At 38.6% G+C, this 17,012-nt stretch overlaps 1 protein-coding gene across 2 annotated transcripts in view; it reads right to left on the reverse strand.

Moving 5' to 3' along the window:
• LOC121946660 (paired box protein Pax-7-like) overlaps positions 1-17,012 on the reverse strand; it is an 81,253-nt gene that overhangs the window by 26,866 nt on the left and 37,375 nt on the right. For both annotated transcript variants that reach the window (XM_088082680.1, XM_088082681.1), the window contains exons 6-7: positions 8,370-8,535; positions 4,329-4,528 (exon numbers count right to left, since the gene is read on the reverse strand). In XM_088082680.1, coding sequence (XP_087938806.1) covers positions 4,329-4,528; positions 8,370-8,535 — 366 coding nt within the window. The remainder of the gene's footprint in view (positions 1-4,328; positions 4,529-8,369; positions 8,536-17,012) is intronic.

A 17,012-nucleotide genomic window follows, 5' to 3' on the forward strand; every position in this document is an offset into this window, starting at 1 on the left:
GGCCACTGGTGTGAGTGATTTGAATGTTTAAAAACTGAGTAGCAGGTGGCACCTTGGCACCTAAATAAAATAAATGAAATTAAATGAAATAAAGTGCTGCCATAGTAAGGATGAATAAAGTATTGTTATAATTAAATAAATCAAAGCGGACCCCACGTTGTTCTTATTTTAAAGGACCTGACTCAGCTGGGGCAGGAAGTGTCAGTGTTTTTGCTGTGGACTTGAAGCTTGCAGTCAACAGTTGGATGTTATCAGACTGTTAACCTGTACCAGCAGTATGAGGATTCATCCACTGCGAGCTGAAAACAAACTAACAGCTCTCCAGTTCATAGACTACAAAGATTTCCAAGTCCCTCTGTTGCTCCATAGTTGCAAAACACAAAGCCTCACCTGGTCACACTACTGCCACTACCACTCATTAAGATAGACTGTTACTGCAGCACCATTAAACATGACGATTTATTCTCTGCAACCTGGAAACAAATTCACAGCTCTCCACTTCAGATATACGCAAAAAGTGACTAAATAGCAGGGGTTCTACAAAACCCCTGCGTTGTGTGTGTGTCTGTTAGCGGTAAAAAGCCATAGGAGAGAGGGAAAAACAAAATGCCAAAGAGAGTCTCATGATGGTGGCTAAAAAAAGCAAGATATTTTATACTTGATGTTCGCCATAAAGTCATTTTATACATGGCACATTAATCAAGCCGCAAGACATTGAGTACATTTGATTTATTGCCCGTCCCTCATGTGACCCTGACATGTAGTGTGAAATTGCTTTGAGTGGATGAAAGACTAGAAAGGTGCAAGTCCATATAATTTGTGCCTCTTAGGTAAAATACTGTAATTCTAATAGTCTGAATCCTGAGTGAATTCAGAAGTCTTAATATAAAATTAATCAAAATGTTTCTTTAAAATTTGTGAAAAGAATCTGTAATAAGGTTAACACTTTTTGTTATAAATCTAGGTTATATGACTAACAACTGAATGTAAGATTTAACTACTTCATTATTTTTCAGCAGATAACTCCACACTGTGACCCAATCGTGACTTCAACTTAATGTTGCTGTAACTGCGAACATTACACAGCAGCAGCAAGGTTCAGCGTGGTTAGTAAAAGCTGGAGTTCGTTGAAAATGAACTTTTTTCATATTTCCTGAAAGTTTATTCACACAGAGATGACTCTAAAACAAACACAAACAGAAGGACTACAGGATATGGTACTTGGATATCACCTACAATTCATAAGAGGAGCCTGCATTGACAGCAACATCTGTTAATTAATTACAGAATGAGACACACTGTCTGAAATTAATGATCACAGTCATTAGTTAGCAAGATTATTTCTTTTCTAAATTTTCCCCTGAAGATTGGAAAGGATTTTCTCTCCAAATGAACATCTTTGTGGTTGAAAGTTCACGTCAGAATCCTCTAGGAGCCATGTAGTTAATTGCACCGACTCAGAAATCGGGGATAAAATTAATTAGGGGTTAAAGATATTGTTTTTGTGCTGGTTTATTATTAGAGGTTCAAGCCCAAAGGGCTGAAACCCTATTGTTTCTGATCTGATTCCTTAATAGTGCTCGAACATGGCAGTGCAAGGAACCTCTTGTTTTGTAGAGATTGTTATTAGGGCCCAAGCATCGACCGTTGAGAAGACCCTTTTGAAAGGAATTTCTATTATTATTATTATTATTATTATTACTTCTTTTTTTTCTTGTATGATTCTTACCTTCCTTTTTTTTCTATAATCCCTTTATTCACCATGTAGTGCATACATAGAAACAAATACAAAGCTAACAAAGCAATAATATGGGGTTTAATATTGGGTAGAAGTAAGAAAGAAACAACAATTATGAACATAAATATGCTTGAAAAAAAATATATATACAAACAAACAAACAGATAAACAAAAGACAGTGTTAACAAATATACAACTAGAGTGTTGATTGCTTGGGTTTAGTTATATTTCATGAAAGAATTTGCAGGATGAGTTTGGTATGGCGTTACCAATTCTTTCTATCTTCTGTCTATCCACACACTTTTTTTTTAACTAACCGTGTTTCCCTTTTTTCTTTCCAGCTTTCCTCATTTTCCCTTGCTTTTATTCAATTCAATTCCACATGACATGAACATAATTGGACTAACTGGATCAGACACATGCACCCACTGTATCCTTAACACAACTAACAACTACCTCCACACACTCTGGTTCTGTTCACCAATACAGCATTTCTGGCAGCAAGTAACCACTACATTATCCCAACTCCTTGGCTGCACTATTATGTTATCCCCATCCCTATGCATACTTGGTGATTTACATACACAGCATATGTTCAGTCCAAGTCATAACACCCCTACTTGTAGCCCTAACTATTGCCAAGAAAACAATACCACTAAATTGGAAAAACAGGAAAAAGGTAAGTATTTCACAATGGTTAGATCTCCTAATACAACAGATATCACAGGAAAAACAATCAAAGCTCTACAATCAAACCAATTTAAACAATTCTAAAAAAAATATTCTCTTAAAAATTCTCAGCTCCATCACATTGCTGGTGAGCTGATGCCACAATACAATGCAGTTATAAATGTCAACACAAATGTATCGCTGCGGAGGTGTATTATTATTACTTCTATCACTCATAATAGAGCCTGAGCATGAAAGTGCAAGGGCCCAGACGCAATGATTAAGGCCCAAAAATGTAATTTTGGAGAGTAATTTTGATATTAGTTCGATTGACTTATACACAAGTCCAGGTTCATGTTCTAGACAAAACAGACTCAAGAACCACTTAGCCCAGTTCAGACCAAATACTCCTCAACAAGATGGGCTGAAATTTACAACTACTTGCAATTCCCAAGTCAGCTGCAGTTTACACTAACCAACTTGATAAGACAGCAATAAGATTTTATTTTTACGTTCTAATTTCCGGAATTTTAGGCTACTTTGTGGCTAAACAAAACTTGTTGCTTCTAAGAATATGAAGAAAGAAAAAGCTGTTTTTCTAGTAGTAATGAATGGCAAATCAAATAAAATAGAATAAAACAAATAAAGAACGACCTGAGCTTTAGATGGATTGTAACAACTTTTTTCATTGCTTTAATCAGCCCACCTCTGACAAAGGTGAATCTCTACACATTTAATGTTGAATACAGAACATCAAGATTTAACAGCCCATTCTCATTGCAAAGTTGTCAAATAGACAGACACTGACATAAAAAGCCACCTTCCATGGTGGTCAAATAAGCCTCCGGGCAGTGTCAGTTGCCAACAGTGTGTTAGGCAGACGGCTGGCATGAGTTCATAACGCAGCCTGACAGAACCTGTCGCAGCTGTATGATACACCCCTGAACGGCGGCAAGTTGTGACATAATAAGGAGTTAAAAAAAACCCTATAGGGCCTGTGTGAGTGGTGGTGATGGGGCTGACAAATCTCTCTCAATCTCGCTCATGTCAGCGTATAATTTCCAAAATAATAACAAAAACCTATTATACACTTTTTTCTCATAACACGTATACACATTCCATGAACAGACAGAGCAGGAAGAAGAAAATCTCATAATACTTGCCCCTTTCTTACTAATACCAAAAGCTGCTGTAAACACAAGAACAAATGGCCAACCTTTAGGTATGAATATAAAGCCAAACCATGATGTTCTTTTCTAAACCTAACCACATGCTTTTTTTTACCCAGAGTCAACAGCAGACGCAGGAGGATGCCCAACACATGATACATCGACATGAAGGTCCACTGACAAAGTGTTGATATGTGACAACTTGGAATGATGACATGTTGGATTTAATGAGCTGCCAACCTACGCTATAAAGCAATTCACTGACCATTAACAATAAGCTAACACACACCAGAAGTACCCTCCTCAATTTGACACACACTCATTACTTCAGAAAGCCCAGGAGATTTTGGAAGGTAGAAGTTTCTGGATGCAACATGTTAAAGACTGTAGACAAAGTAAAATGAGCTTGAAAAAAGTATATTCCTCCTCTTTTTGTAGAGGCTCTTACTGCCTGGTCCATGTACAATGCTAACACATATCTATATATATAATAGAATTTATCAGTTTCATATTTGTGTGTTCAATGTAGAGACATTGAACACACAAATATGAAATTGATATACGTAGATCATCCCATCAAACATCCAGCAACAAGCCAACCCACCAAAATATCATGGGGACAGTCATGCATTACAGCCCAAATACAGTGAAGCTGGTGAGGTCCATTTTTAGTTCTATCTACTATACTTGATTTACTGAATTATGTGACAAATCCTCATGCATAAATGTTCCAGTGTTCTAGCAGGTCCTACCTGTGGGGAGAGTCCGTTGCTGACAGGGTTGACGTGGTTGCTAGGTGCTGCAGAGCTCATAAAGGAGTCAGAGTAGGTGGAGAAGCCATGGCGATTGGAGGCTAGACCATAGGCAGAGCTGCTTTCAGTGCTGGACAGACCAGTCTGGTGCATGGTGGAAGGAGGTAATGGCTGTGGACGGTGAACTGTACCACTGCCATCTAAAGGACAAAAAACAACAAAAATGTGAATTACTCAGGAAACAATCTACTCATAAGAGATTCATAAAGTGTAGCAAATCAATAGAAAATGTCTTAAGATTGCAGTCTGCTAAGAGTGTGACAGAGCGATCCAACAATAATAATTGTCATTATTCATAACATGCTGCTGATTTGCAGTCTAAAAATACTAGTAATTCTCATAACCTTTTCTTTTTCTTTCCTCTGAGTCCTTTGTGACACCAGAGATGTTGGTATAGTGTTGCAGAACTGCTGCCTTTATAACAGCCCACAGTCCAGCCTTCAGCTTTTTTTTTTTTTTTTTTTGCAGGTGTGTTTGTAAATGTGAAAAATTATTTGGCTGCATTTGTGTGAGTGAAATCCAGGGATGGTTGAAATATAAAGACTCACTAAACTCTCACTATGACTCTGTCTTTGTCACTTTGTCACATTTACTGGATGTTAGGATGAGTCAAATAACTGTTAGTATGACTAAGACTGGACTTTTAAAATACGTGTAAATATATTAGTCCTAATGAAATCGCACTAAGTTAAAAGTTCTCTGGACATACTTCCATCAATGAATGGATTCTCCCCTGATGCTTGTATACTAGGACAAGGACAGTTGTCTAATTAAATGGCCTAATTGAGCTATATCCATAGCCCTACTTAACTGTGCGTGTAAAAAAACTGTGGTGTGCAAAACATTCAGCTCACAGCTTTTAGCCCGACCCAACTGCCACTCCTGCCTCTTAAAATTAGAAATGTCTCAGGCAACAGGTCATATCAGCTGTTTCTAACGGCACACATTAATTCTTTGAGTAACTTGATGCTGTCATCAAGTGAAACTTCTTCCCTCACAAATGACCTTGGCCTGTGTCAAGATCATTTGTGAGGGAAGAAGTTCCACTCTGTAACACCTAGGTACTATTGTAAAATAATAATAATAAATAAAATGTTATTTCAGTGTGCCAGATCAGCAATTCAAAGCTTGTCATCTGCTGCTATTTAATAGATTGGACAGTATTAAAGGACTGATTGGACCCCTTCTTTTTCCCTTGGTCAGGAGTGGACATGCATTTTTCACAAACTTTTTCAAACTCCTCCTAGAGGATTTATCAGATATGTTTCAAATTTGAGTGGTCCAACCATTCATACTAATCTGACATTTAATCAGTTGTGCTTTTTGGTTGGGGTTATGATAACACCTAAATATACTCACTGGCTTTGTTCTCTTTTGCTCACTTAGAAACATAACAGATTATTTTGTTATGTTTACCCTAAGACCAGACAAGGTAGAAATTTATTGATCAGATTCAAGGGGGATAATATAGATTTTCCAAGATCAGTGAGGAACAAAATTGTAGACATCATCTGCATAAAATGCAATATAATGCAATACGTCTTAATGCCACTTATTGACTGGGATGCTCTTATTGCTATTGTTAGTGGGTGCATAGTAGTTGTGAAAAGTAAGGGAAAAACTGGCGACCCAAGCATATAACTATGAAGGACCCCAAATGATTGTGAAATCCAGTTATTTGTGAAAACTTTAGTAGGCAAATTAACAATACGAATTTCGACCCATCTAAGAGAGTAGTCACCATTCCAAAACATTTAAGCACCTTCAGAAGATATGGCCATTTAACACAGCAAAACACCTTCTCAGCATTGAGTAACAAGATGGCAATATCAGGGGACCCTTCACATACATGGACCAAGATGAGTACCCTCTTAATATTATGAAACATGGGACAGCTTTTAACAAAACCCTTTTGATGTGCATGTCTCACCGTTCGCAGGACATTCCCCAATCTCATAACCACAGCACAGCACACCACAGCAATAATCTTCAATGTTGGTCTGTGTGGCCCACATTCTGTTTGGGGGTTGATCTCATTTTAAAATAAGTGTGATCCTGGCATTTCTAACCAGTCAGGAAGGTAGTTCTCAAAGGATTCCAAAAACATTTCTCAAAAAAGGCCCATTAGTTTTTCTTTGATAAATATATAACCATCTATCAGGATGATTTTTGATCCATATTCTTTGTGAAGTAAACATCTACATGTTCACCTACATTTTTTTTTACTATTTTGTGTGTAACACCACTTAAAAGAACCTTTAACTTACATAAAATATATTATGTATAATAATAAGGCGGGGGACAGATCTCACAAAACAATGCTATCATGCATACAGCCAATAATACTGTGAAACAGAACTATGGAAATAAAAAAATGGTCAATATGAGAATAGGTTTTAAATGATGAAGAATAACAATAACTTTCCTTTTTAGAAACCTTTTTAGGTTTTGAATCCTGTCCTTAAAGGGATACTTACTGCAGATACTAAGGATTTTCACCAGGGGTGCGATTAGATTGTACTCAGCCATGCTTTTTCAGTTATGGGTGGTGTAGGAAATGTTCCAGGACCTAGTGCTTCTGGTTAGTATTTCTTGAAGAAAGCAATTGCTTTGTCCTCTTCCACTTCTTCAGGCATGTTAACAAGTCTGAGCCTACGATTTCTGAGCTCACCAAGCTCATGTATTAGGAGACAAACTTATTTAACAAGCATTTCGGTCTTGCCTTTCTCAGGCTAGTTCCAGGTGACCTATGGCTGTTAGCATCCACCTTGTCATGGAGAGAATCCATTTTAACTTGCAGTTTGGCTTTTTCACCAGCATAATAAAGGTTGCTGACCCTACAAATTTCTTGCTAACAGCTGGTAGTCATATATACAAAGTTCCTCTACATTTTCTATTTCAAAATCCCATACTTCTTCAGACTCGAGTTTCCAGACTGACTGGTAGATTTTTTTTAGACCGTATTTGACACTTGAGCAAAAATAATAAGATGTATATTATGTAAATAGATGGTTTTACATTCTGACTATGCATGCTATTATGTTGCCAAATAATTGCCAGAAGATTGTATATAGGGACTGTAGCTCATACAAATCAATTAACACCAAACCTTTATTTTGGACTCTCGTTGCAGTGGTAACTTTGGGTAGAAAACCACTGCGTCACATACATATAATCAAACGACACTAAGCGAACTCTGCCTTTTTTGAAGCCACCTAAAAAGGTCCACCCAAAAAAAAAACAATATCAGTTTAAGTATACACTATATTTAGAATATTTTCGCTGCCTCCATCAGCTGTCGTGGAAGGTTAAGATAAGCAGATATTCAAATATAGTGTACACTTAAACTGATATTGTTTTTTTAGGTGTCTAAATTATGTGTTGCTGCAGCCCTGTTCACAGCAGTACACTGTTTAGCTTCCATGCAGGTAGATTTGGTTTTCAAAGATGTTAGCAAAGCAACACCGTTCATAAAGTAAGAATAGCAAAAACATCAGATAGGTCGAACCACCATGTTCAACTCTTGAATCTTTTATGTTACAGTCACAACTGAAAACAGCGACAAATTTGCCAAATTTGCAAAATTTACATATGTCAGCAATTCAAAACAGTAGCAAGTTTTCTAACTGGAAGTGACTTTTGATGTTAACGTGATGTCACGGTGATTTGGTCGATTTGGGATTGTCAAGCCAGCCATGAGAAAACTTGCGTTTACTTAGTTATACTCAGTTTCACCACCATTACTAAAACATCAAATGAAGATATTTTTGTTTTGGAAGAATAACATGTAATTCGTTAATTGTCACTCAACTGTACATTGAATGAAAAAAAACGTAACGCCTGCACACTTACTCCATGCCACATGCCACATGCATGCAAGTGTGTAAGTTTTTGGGAGCTTTGCACCTACGCCATGTGCGTATAACCATCCTTTTTCAACCCATCTGTATATTACCAGTTAAAAAGTGTTGTGTTCTCTACCTTGGGACAGATTGTTGGTTGGGTAGCTGGACTCTGGCAGCTGGTATGTAGGAAGTGTTGGCATCCCTGTGGGAGGAAATCCACCCGGCAACAGGTGGTTGAAAGCTGCTAGCTGATTTGCTCCTGCTTGTTTTCGCCACCTGGCCCTTCGGTTGCTGAACCAAACCTGAGAAAGAAAAGAGAAAAATTGTCAAGCTTAGTTTATTCATATCACTGGTCAGACAAATTAACTCAGTAGTGTGTTCTGTTTTCAAACTACCACAGTCAGTGGTGTCAGTGGTGTCATCAAGTAGGTCCTCCTCCACAGTCACAGTCCGTCATGTTGTTTCTACTGTAGCCCATACCTAACACTGACTTTAGAGTCGGCGTTTGGGCCATTCACAATCTCGCTTCACGTAGTTCTTCCACACGCTTGACACTCAGGAGTTTATTTCTGTGACCTCACCACTAGATGCTAATTGTCTTTCCTTTTTGCCACAATTGTATCTCACTTGTTATTTACGTCTTCTATTGCACATCTGTCCGTCCTGGAAGAAGGATCCCTCATCATCCTCTGCAGCTCTTCCTGAGGTTTCTTCCTTTTTTTTCCTTGGGTGATGTGAGGGTCTAATGGGCTCTATAAATAAAATTGACTTGACTTGACTTGACTACTAAATCCTACACACTGAAACTCAGAGCACATCACTGCCGATATAGTATCATCAGCTGTTTAGAAATGGTGTGTAACTTCTTAAGGGTTAAAAAAGAAAAGGAAGGATGTTAAACAAGAGGACGCACACATACACACACACACACCTACTCGCCCTCCAGTAAAGTGAGCCAAATCAGGCAGATTGTGAAATGACAAAAAGGGTATGTATTGCCAAAAGCTAAACGGTCATCTTTTTCAACTCAGCAGGGCACTAATTTCCAAGTTCTTAATTAAAGCCAACAAAAAGACAGAAGCTAAGGGCATGTTTGAGCCTGTTGCTCCACAGAAAACACCCACAGAGTCTGGATGCGTCTCTGTTCTGCTGTCTCCTCCTCACACACACTGACCCACATTAGGACACACAAGAAACTGCATTTTTATCATATTAATCATTTGAATCAAATCTTACAATACCACTCACACGAGTTAATACACACAAACACACACACACACACACACACACACACACACACGCACACACACAGACACACACCCCACATCCAGAGCAGTAGCAGGAATCCATGTATCGCCTCCAGCTTTCCAGCCGCCTGTTTTCTCCAGGAATCCTCCTTTTTCATTTGGAGCAAATGGAAACATGCCTTTCAAGTGGAGAAGATCATTTAAACTCCTATTTCTGTAGAGGAGACTCAAATAATTAGAACAGGAGTTTTTGCCCTGAGGTAGGCGTTCCACTGCAGAAGAGGCAGAAGAAGTAGAGTCTAACTGATCCACTCATCAGTCCAAAGACATGAGAGAAACAGAATCTCACCTTCCATTCAGTCACCTCCTCCTATGTATCGTGAAAATTAGGGCTGTCCAATGATTTAATCATGCGTCATCCATAGCACCACGAATCACAGAATTTCAAAAGTTAATTGCAATTAATTGCATGTTTTAATCACATTTTCAATTCCATTGTTTTACATTTTTTTAAGAAAAGTTGTTGGGTCCATACTGACAAGGTAAAGCAACTCTTACCAGATTGTCTTGATTAGGAATCAAATGACAACAAAAAAACTGAGTGGGCATGTGTGTAAAGGGGAGATTCATGGAGACCCACAAAACTCATTTACCCACAAAACTCATTTTCACTCAGATATCTGGAGGTCAGAGGACAAGGGACCCCCGTTAAATTGCCATGTTGTTTTCCCATCACCTAAATTAAGCCTAACTTTGGAGCGTTACTCCACCCCCCTTTCTGAGTAGCTAGCATGACATGACATGACTGGATTCCTCATGTCTTTTAGTTTCATATGATACCAGGATCATCACTGTAGCTTTAAAACTCAGTTCAGTACAGCCTCTGAAAGACAGGAGTGCTGGCCAGCCTCTAGCAAAAGCTAGCAAAAACACTCAACAGTCTTTGGTGGCAGTTTTTCCAATACCAGGATTTGCTGTTTTCCTCTGTTGATATGGTTTTGACTACATGAGTTTTGGACTGAAAATAGAAATTGGTATTGTTCAATATTTTTTGGACATTTTTTTTTTATAAATAAAATTGATTAATCTATAACAACAACAGTAAATTAAATTTAAAGTGCCCTTAATGTAATCTAAGGATATACAGAAAAAAGCTAAAAACTATGATAAAACACCACCAGGTGCAGTCTCTACACAACAATGATGGTAAACTGAATTGCAAGATGGACACTAACTATAAAACTACACACATACACACGCGCGCACGCACACACACACATCCTTTTTAATCCACATACCCCTTTCTGTTCACAATGTGAAAAGTATTCACAAAATCATTTCATCTTTACTTTCTCCTTCTCCATTACCTACTTTTGTTTTTGCTACCACACCAGAAATTAGGTATGTTGACAGTCGAATAAAATCCCTCTGCATTTGAGGAGGTAACTGCTTCACCTGACCTACCTAAAATATATCACATCCAATGACATCAGCATCAGAGATTAGAACAAACCCAATACCACCTGTCAGCAAACAGCTCTAATGAAAATTCTACCTTAAAATAGGAAATGGTATATGTCAAAGGGAAATATCATTTCAAATGTAAATGCCATAATGTTAAGCCAGTCAAAGATTACTTATGTATGCCCCAACGGAAACACACTATGTGAAAACAAATGTATCAAATTTGAATGGTAATTTACACTTTGGCATTTATCTATTTATTTATTCATAACTAGGGATCACCATTAGCTGATCTAATCTTCCTGGGGTCGAAACTTCAGTACATCATTCATATAATCATATTGTACAGGCGTGTGTGTGATGTACATTAGATTAATCACAAAAGACGCTGTGTACAACATCACATCTGTTAATCAAGTGTCACCAAATGTTATGTAGCTGAATTAAAAACATTAGTCAACTGAATCTATCAAAAGTAAAAACATAAATACTGTAATAAAGATGGATGGAAAAGGAAATCAGAGGAAAGGAAACACAGAGCGTAGGAACATAATAAATGCTGATCCTTCCATACAGGTGAGTGTCTTAATGAGGATGACAATGACGTCACTTATTTGTGTGACCTCCACAGTCAGCTGTCATCATCCAAACACCAGGTGAGGGAAGAATGCTGTTCATCCCTCCACTAAAGTTCCAAACACTCAAGCCCTCTTCTCACTTCATAATTTTGGGCTGTTCCCAATAAACGGATACATTGTAAAAGAAACATGGTGGAATTTTTCCCTGTCATGCCAAAATAGATCCCGTGCTTACACAAGAAAGGGGGAGGAGGCAAGGAGGAAGCGCCAGGCACATTTCAGTCTATTAATCATATAGTTTTTAAAGTAAATGAGATGTTATATCATAACCCCAATTCCAAAAAAGTGTGGACTTTGTGTAAACTGTAAATAAGGAAAAAAAATGATTTGCAAATCTTTTGACCTATGTTCAGTTGAAAACAGTACAGAGACAAGATAATTAAAGATCAAACTGATAAACTTTTTTGCCTTATTTTTTTGTAAAATATACACTTTTGACGTGTGCAACATGTTGCAAAACAGTTGGGAAAGGGACAAAAGACTGGGAAAGTTATCATTTTTTCCTCTTGTTTTTTAAATAAAGCCACTTGTTTGGAACAATTCACAAGTTAACAAGTTTGTTGGTAACAGATTTAAATATCAGTAGTGGGTATGAAAGCAGGTTCCTCAAAAGGCTCAGCTGTTCACAAGAAAAGACGATTACTTTGTGATAGACTGTGTCAAACAGTCTAGCAGTTTAAGGACAATGTTTCTAAACACACAATTACAGATCTGTGATCCATTATCAAAAGATACATAGAATTTGGAGAATTCTCTTCATAAAGAGGTAAGACTGAAAACCATCAGTGAATGCCTTTGACATTTGACCCCTCAGTCAGCACTCCATTAAAAACAAACATGGCTCTATAAAAGATATTGCTTTATGGGCTCAGAAACACTTTGGAAAACCATTGTCAGTAAACACAATTCATCTCTGCATCTGTAAATGCAACCTCAGACTCTACCATGCAAAGTGACAGCCAGATATAAACAACATCCATAAACACGATCAACTTCTCTGAGCTCATCTGAGACGGACTGACACAAAGTGGAAAAGTGTGCTGTGGTCTGCCAAGTCCAAATTTCAGATTGTTTTAGGAAATCATGGACATCATGTCCCACAGGCTTAAAAGGAAAAGGACCATCCAGATTGTTACCAGCTCAAAGTTCAAAGCATCTGTGACGGTATAGAGGGGTGTTAGTTCCCATGGCATCATGGTTAACTTTACATCTGTGAAGGCACCATGATTGCTGAAAGGTACATACAGGTTTTGGAGCAACATATGCTGCCATCCAGATGTCTTTTTCAGGGATATCCCTGCTTATTCTAGCGGCTTTTCTTATTTTTCTTTCATATCTCATCTGGGGGGTATTCCAGAAAGCAGGTTATGTCAAAACTCTGAGTATGTTAACCCTGAGATGAGGGAAACTCTGTGTTATCCATTCCAGAAAGAGAGTTAAGTCAAACTCTGAGTCAATCATCATGGTGACTGACTGTGAATATAACCTGCTTGATGGCAGGTTTTCCAGAAGAAACACTGAGTTTCTACCTCTTACATCAAGAGATGATTTTTAGATCTCGATTGGATGTGCTCTCATTCCCCAATGAATATCTGCTAGAACAGTATGGTTTTTCATTAAGATCAATCATTTATGTTAATAACATTTTGTGGTACACCAAAATCACACACAGAGGATGTACGCTCACATCAGAACACATTTTGTGCATCGTGCTATGTATTTATAATAAGTATTTAATTGAATTTTTTATATACACGTCACCACATTTTAGTATACAAATCAATGACTCCAATAGGTATAAAATAAATAAAACTTTATCCAATAATAAATTAAATTTAAAAAGCATTCAACAAGCTAACGTACCAGCATAGAATAAAATTAATAAAACAAAATCAACAATCAAATATCAGTTAGCTAAATAAAAGCACCATCCCTACATTTGTTTGTAGGCTACCATAATCTAATACACAATCATCATAGTAATTCTCAGTCCCATGAAGAAAGTTAATATTGTGTTGAAGGTGTGTTCTTTATATCAAATGTTAATTTACTTAGCAGGATATTAGGCGAGAGGACATATCCCAGACAGATGCTGAAAAATTAGTACATGCATTTGTCACCTCTAGTCTGGGTTACTGTAATTCCCTATTATTCGGTTGCCCCAACAAATCACTTAGGTCACTCCAACTGGTGCAGAACGCTCCTGCATGTGTTCAAAAGGGAACCAAGAAAAGGGACCATATTTCTCTTGTTTTAGCTTTGTTTCACTGGCTCCCTGTAAAATCCAGGATTGAATTTAAAATCCCCCTCCTTATTTACAAAGCTCTAAATGGTCAGACTCCATCCTATCTGTCGCAGCTCATAGTTCCTTACCAACCCTAAAGATCACTGCGCTCTGAAAATGCAGGATTACTTGTGGTTCCCAAAGTTTCCAAATGTAGGATAGGAACCAGGCCCTTCAGTTACCACGCTCCTCTCTAATGGAACCATCTTCCAGTTTCGGTCAGGGAGGCAGACACCGTTTCCACTTTTAAGGGTAGACTTAAGACCTTCCTCTTTGATAAAGTTTATAATTAGGGCTGGCTAAGGTTGCCCAGACCTGCCCGTAGTTAGGCTGACATAAGTTTAACTTGCCAGGGGACTTTCTATAGGGCTCAGAGAGCAGTGGGGACTAACACTGCTCTCTGACCTTTATATTTAAGCCATAATAGCTTATTAGTGACCCTAGTTTTGTTAGTGTGTATATTCCTGGAGCACAAGTTTCTTGTGCTCAGTTGAAATCCCTGTCCATGTAACGGGGAGGAGGGAGAGGTGGCAGAGCTTTCGTCCCAATCTGGCGGGGGTTGTTTTGAGTCCGTTCAGACCTGCCACTCTGGCTCCGCTTCCTCTCTCTTTCTTTCTTTTCTATTACTGCTCTCTGGCATTTATATTTAAGTTGTAATTGCTGATCAATGACTCTAGGATCCTCATTGAGTGCTTATTCTTTTTACTGTTCACCACCTTGGTTCTGCTGAACTGCACTACGGTAATCCCGTTGCCTGTCCGGAGCATTCCTGCTCCCTTGTTTCCCAGCTTTCCCGGATCCTGGCCGCAACCCTGGCTGTGCCTGATCGTTGTGATATCTGTACTGGTGCTCTGACCCTGCCTTTGGTTGTGCTCATGCTGTGGCTGCACTGATACTGTACTGCCCGCTCGCCCTGATCGTGCTCTTGGTCCTGGTTACGCCGATGCTGTGATCATGCCTTTGGACATCTCCCGATCAATATATGCATGAGATTCTTATCAATATCATCATAGACCCACAATAACCCACAATATCATCATAGAGTGCATTTGATAATTTCGCACCTATCGTTATTGTAATATGACATGCGTCTGTTTACATTATTGCTGTACCTCTCTCCCCCTCTCTCTTTCTCTTTCCTTTTTGCCACAATTGTATTTCATTTGTTATTTATGACAATCTATTGCACGTTTGTCCGTCCTGGAAGAGGGATCCCTCATCATCCTCTGTCGCTCTTCCTGAGGTTTCTTCCTTTTTCCCCCCCCCCCGTTACAGGGGTTCTTTTTCCGGAGTTTTTCCTTGGGTGATGTGAGGGTCTAAGGGCAGAAGGATGTCGTACACTGTAAAGCCCTCTGAGGCAAACCATGTTTTGTGAAAATGGGTTATATAAATAAAATTGACTTGACATATATGTGCTAAAACAGCATTCTATTGGGGGTTTAAATGACTACATGTTGAAATAGCCACTGAATGAATATTTACTTTGTTTAACGTCAAATATGAATAAAACCAAAGTGAGACTTGCCTTCAATCATGGCCGAGCGAAATATGCCTTACCTTTCTGAATGATGTTTTTAAATTTCCTTTTTTAGTTGCTTCAAAGTGCATTTTCCCCTTGTGGGATTGCACCTCAATGGAAATCAGAATGTATTCAATCCACCACTTTTTCACATGTATGCTACGATTTTAATAAAGTGCGGTTAATGTTAAGTCAGTGGACACGTGCATTCAAACTTTTTTACACGGGCAGTGATTATCTCCCATGATGCTTTTCTCTCCTTAGCTGCTGTAGCTGCGTTACTCTTCTTTCTAAACATGGGCTCAGGTTTTCTGTAGGCAGCATGAGGACCTCTAGGTCCAATGGGGTAAAGTAGCTTGGTCTCTTTTTGCATGCATGCAGTGTTTACACATACAGCATTGTTGCTGCAGAGCTGCCTGCTGCTATAACTTATTGTAAGCCACTGTGTTGTCAACAATGCAGTCCTACAAATATTTCACAATAAAAAGCTTTGTGTTAGCAAATGAAGGGATTCTGTCCACAGAAACAGGTCAGAGGGCTTTTATTTTGAAACAACCACGAGCAGGTACTACTTCTTCTGTGACCAAAGCTTATTTATTGTTTGTCATATTTTCAAAACATGAGAGCAGTGAAGATGAATGATGCAAGCTGATGACATGTTTCTGCTGGCATCGTTTCATTTTCTTTAATCAAGGAGCTACTTGGATTGCACCATCTGACATTTGAGACTGTTGTAAAAATTGAAGAGGTTCAGTGTGACACAGACTGTAGTAGACCTGTCTTGCACTATGGAAGATTATTTTGTAGAGCTCCTTGGAGAATTCATGCCACCAAGTACCCAAGTGCCCGGTTTTACTTGCCATCTGTGTATTATTTCTGTGTAGTATCCAGGGACAGACTGGGAACAAAATTGGGCCCTGGCTTTTTTTCTCCAAACAGGCCCACTGCAAACCCCCACACACATTTCCATTCAGCTATATAGTCACCTGCATCGTCACAGTATTTCCAGGTTAGCATTTTGAAACACATGACAAAGTGCATTAGAATGATGCCAGTAATGGTAAATAACACTGTGACATACAAGAAGCCACCTCTAGCACTGCTAATTCTTTAGTGCCATTTCACACAGGACACAGCTATAAGGACCTTGCAGTGGGACAATACAGCTTAAATGATAAAGTGTAACAGCCAACTCACTAATGGTGTTAACTGTAAACTAAAGGCAGTGACACACCGTACTGACATCAGAGAACTAGTGACTAGTGATGAAAGCCCCCCGCTGTGTCACCTTACGTCACTGTGTTTCAAAAAGTAGCACATGAACACACAAAACAAACAGCCAACGAAGCATGTACGTTCTGCACCTGCATGAGAGGACATACTCCTCCATACCAGCAGAAGGTGGTCGTCTGTATTTGTCATTCAAAATGAGAAACCGGAAGACTGTCTTGATGTTAGTTAGCCAGTTAGCACATTAACAATACAACTTATTGTTGAAAGACCAATAAATATCTACCAACAACACAAGCCATCAGGAAACATTTCTGCTTAAGATCTCAATGGCGAAAGAAAATCTGACCTTATAGAACAAGTTAGTTTCCACCTCACTCCCTCCCTTACTTTTGTT

Source organism: Plectropomus leopardus, chromosome 9, assembly GCF_026936395.1.
Source record: "Plectropomus leopardus strain MGB_pleo_1.0 chromosome 9, ASM2693639v1, whole genome shotgun sequence".
Classification (NCBI taxonomy): Eukaryota; Metazoa; Chordata; class Actinopteri; order Perciformes; family Serranidae; genus Plectropomus; species Plectropomus leopardus.